The following is a 3157-nucleotide window of genomic DNA, read 5'->3' on the forward strand; positions in this document are numbered from 1 at the left end:
ACGTAGTATAGGAGAGGGAAATTTGTGGCAGCAAGAGGAAAGTAGCAGGGAGGGTTTATAATTAACGGCTTATATTTACTTATAGTTTATAGTTAAGCGTGCGGTTTTGTGTGGAGGGGAAGTAGGTGGAAGAAGGGGATGTAGTAGAGGGTTAAGTATGGATGAAAAGAATTGAGCGATTTAACTGACGTCTTAATAGGCTTCAAACATTCTTTTTGTTTACTCTGACTAATTTTTTCAACTAAATTAGTCTGTGACAGCCCTGAAAATAATAAATTTATTAAAGATTCTAAATTAAGTATGTAACCAGATCAGAATTTTGGTCTTTAATGTTAATATTCAAAGAAAAGAAAAGAAATAAATCAGGCAAAAGGCTGGGAGATTTAAAAACGAGAATTGTTAATTCGTGGCAGTTTGTTCTAGTCTTAGGTCGTTCCTCCTTTTACACGTTTCCTTAGAAATTTTATTGATTCTAATACGATTAAGTTTTTTTACCTCAGCATCCGAGACAGTTCTCTCTCCCAAATTGCGAACCTCGCAGTGCAAGAAGGCGGTGCCACCCAGCTGCACTGTTTCGTTCGAAACAGTGTTGTTGTCGTTCGCTTCATTGACTCTTTGTAGCTCGTCGAGATTACTGTACCAAAGTGCCCTCCAATCCGAAGGTATACTGTAAGGTATACGTCGATCTGAAAAAGAGAATTCAATTTTAATCCCAAAGTTGGTCGTCTAAGTACCTTATGCAAAATTAAATTCATAAAGTTGTTTTCTAAGGCAAGATTTCACAATCAGCATATAATTAGTTTAATATAATTCCGGTATTTCTGAATTAGAGGAGCTTATTTGCAGTTTTACTTTTGCATTCAGAAACACAGGCTTCACACGCTTTACTTTATTCACCTCTTTTCAAGAATTTCTCTGTTTTCCTCTGTTCTCAAGAAACTTCTCCTTTCTCTCGTTTTTTCGATTGAATACGATCTGAATTAATAGAAACCAATAAGAAAATCCAACTTTTTTTTATTGAAATTTCATCCTTTTTAATTAGAATCTCTGCTGTTATATTGTCGGTTTAAAATTCATCTCTCTTGGTTAAACATGTTAATATTTGGTCATAAATTAATTCATTTTGTTGTCAATTAAAATACTTTGTTAAAAAGTCATTTTACTGGCAGTGTCGTGCCAAAAAATAATTCTCAAAAAAAAAAATAGTTTTTCTATGATTTTAAGAATACAAATAAAATGATTAATATTGTCATTTTAAATGAAAAAACATAATTTTGAATTAAAATATTTCAAAACTTACAAAAAATGTATTTTAACAATGTTATTCGCAATTAACTTTTCTTTTACTAACGCTTCTTACCAAATTTTGATAAATGGATTTATTTTGTAAGTAATGGCTATTTCTTCAGAGAAAACATTCTACACGGCTCTACTGTTTTCAGTTTTAAAAGTAAATTATTTTATCGCTGAAGTCGTTGAAGCCACTTTGTAAAAGAAAAAATTTGTCAATGAAATAACTACTTTTAAAGATTATTCTAATTCATTTACAAAAAATACTGGTAAAATAATTATTTTTTATAAGTGTTAAAATTTTTCATAAAACGTCCATTTTTGTCCTTCATTAGACATGATTAGACATAGTAATTGATGATGTCATTTAAATTCTGAAAATCATAGAAAACTTTTTTCCAGAGGCCTGTGTTATTTTTGGTTAAGAGTTCGAGTATTTTGGTAGAAAATTACTTTGTCCGAAATTAATTTTATTGGGTGAGACTTTAAGTATTTCATTAAAGCTTAATTTTTTGTATTTTGTTGAAAATTCCTCTTTTGGAAAAAAATTAATCTTCTTGATTGAAAATGCATATATTCTGTTAAAAATTTACCTTTTTTGGTATGAAACTTTATCTTTTTTGGTAGAGATTTAATCTTTCGTTGTTGAAAATACAACAGTTTTTGTTAAGAATCAATCTGTTTGGTTGAAAACCTGTCCGTTCTGGCTGAGTATCAAACTATTTTGTTGAAATTTCGTTTTTTTCTTGAGAATTAATTTTTTCTTCTGAAAATTCAGCTATTCTATTTTTGGCTCAAAATTGATCGTGTTTTGTTACAAAAATATATTTATTTTGTTAAAAATTCGTCATTTTGGTTTGAAAATCTATCTCTTTTCTTAGAAATTGTAACTTTTTGTATTAATAATGTAATACTTTATTAAAACTTCATTTTATTGGTTGATTATTCAACTATTTTGCTAAACATTCATTTTTCAAACTGAAAATTTGAGTATTCCAATTTTTACTGAAAAGTGATCGTTTTTAAAAATTCATGTATATTGCTCTAAATTCATATTTTTGGGTAGAAAATAAATCTGGCTGGTTGAATATTGATTTATTTGGTAAAAATTCATCTTTTCTGCATAAAGTTAATCGTCCTTCATTTAACTGAATATTTTTTAGCTAAGAATCTAATTAGTTTGTTGGAAATTCGTCTTTTTTGTTTCAATTCAACTGTTTTCGACTTAATAATAAAAATCTTTTTTCATTAAATATCAACTATTATATTTTTGCCTGAGAATTCATCTGTTTTCATTGAAAATTCAACTTTTTTTGCAGTCATTTTTTTGGTAGAAAAGGTTTTTGTTGAAAATTTATCTTCCCTAATAAAAAATTCAACTGTCTTCTAAAAAATTAGTGTTTTTGACTTGAAGGTGAAACTATGTAGTTTGATTTGATTCTTTATTGAGGCTACCAAACAGTTTTAAAAAAACCAATTACAGGATTTTATACAATATTTATGGAGTCTTATCATAAGTCTATTTATATTAATATAATTATTTATAACCTGATCTATTTCTATTCCATTTCATCTCATTATATCTCTTCTAAACTTAAATTTGTAGTAATTATAAGCGGAGGGCTTTGTTTTTAGACATTCAGCGAATTACAAATACAATTAAGTGATAGATCTTGAATTAATAATATGGGAGTGCGCACTGAGCAAAAATGCGCTAAAAAACATATAAAAATATCAAAATCTATCACAGCGGAGTTCAAAGTGAGACGATGGTCGTGGGGGCTAAAGCGTAGGCTTTGGACCCACTCCTTCGGCTTGCGGGTTCGATGCCCGCCTCGCACTCTGGAAGAGTCTCGGTGGCCCATGC

The 3157-nt window shown here is 29.2% G+C and overlaps 1 protein-coding gene across 1 annotated transcript in view; it reads right to left on the reverse strand.

Annotated features, from left to right (window-relative positions):
* Positions 1-3157, reverse strand: part of LOC117169596 (zwei Ig domain protein zig-8) — a 672873-nt gene that overhangs the window by 397371 nt on the left and 272345 nt on the right. Inside the window, exon 3 of the mRNA XM_033356046.1 lies at positions 496-686. Within this exon, the coding sequence (XP_033211937.1) occupies positions 496-686 (191 nt within the window). The remainder of the gene's footprint in view (positions 1-495; positions 687-3157) is intronic.

This window comes from Belonocnema kinseyi, chromosome 3 (genome assembly GCF_010883055.1).
Source record: "Belonocnema kinseyi isolate 2016_QV_RU_SX_M_011 chromosome 3, B_treatae_v1, whole genome shotgun sequence".
Classification (NCBI taxonomy): Eukaryota; Metazoa; Arthropoda; class Insecta; order Hymenoptera; family Cynipidae; genus Belonocnema; species Belonocnema kinseyi.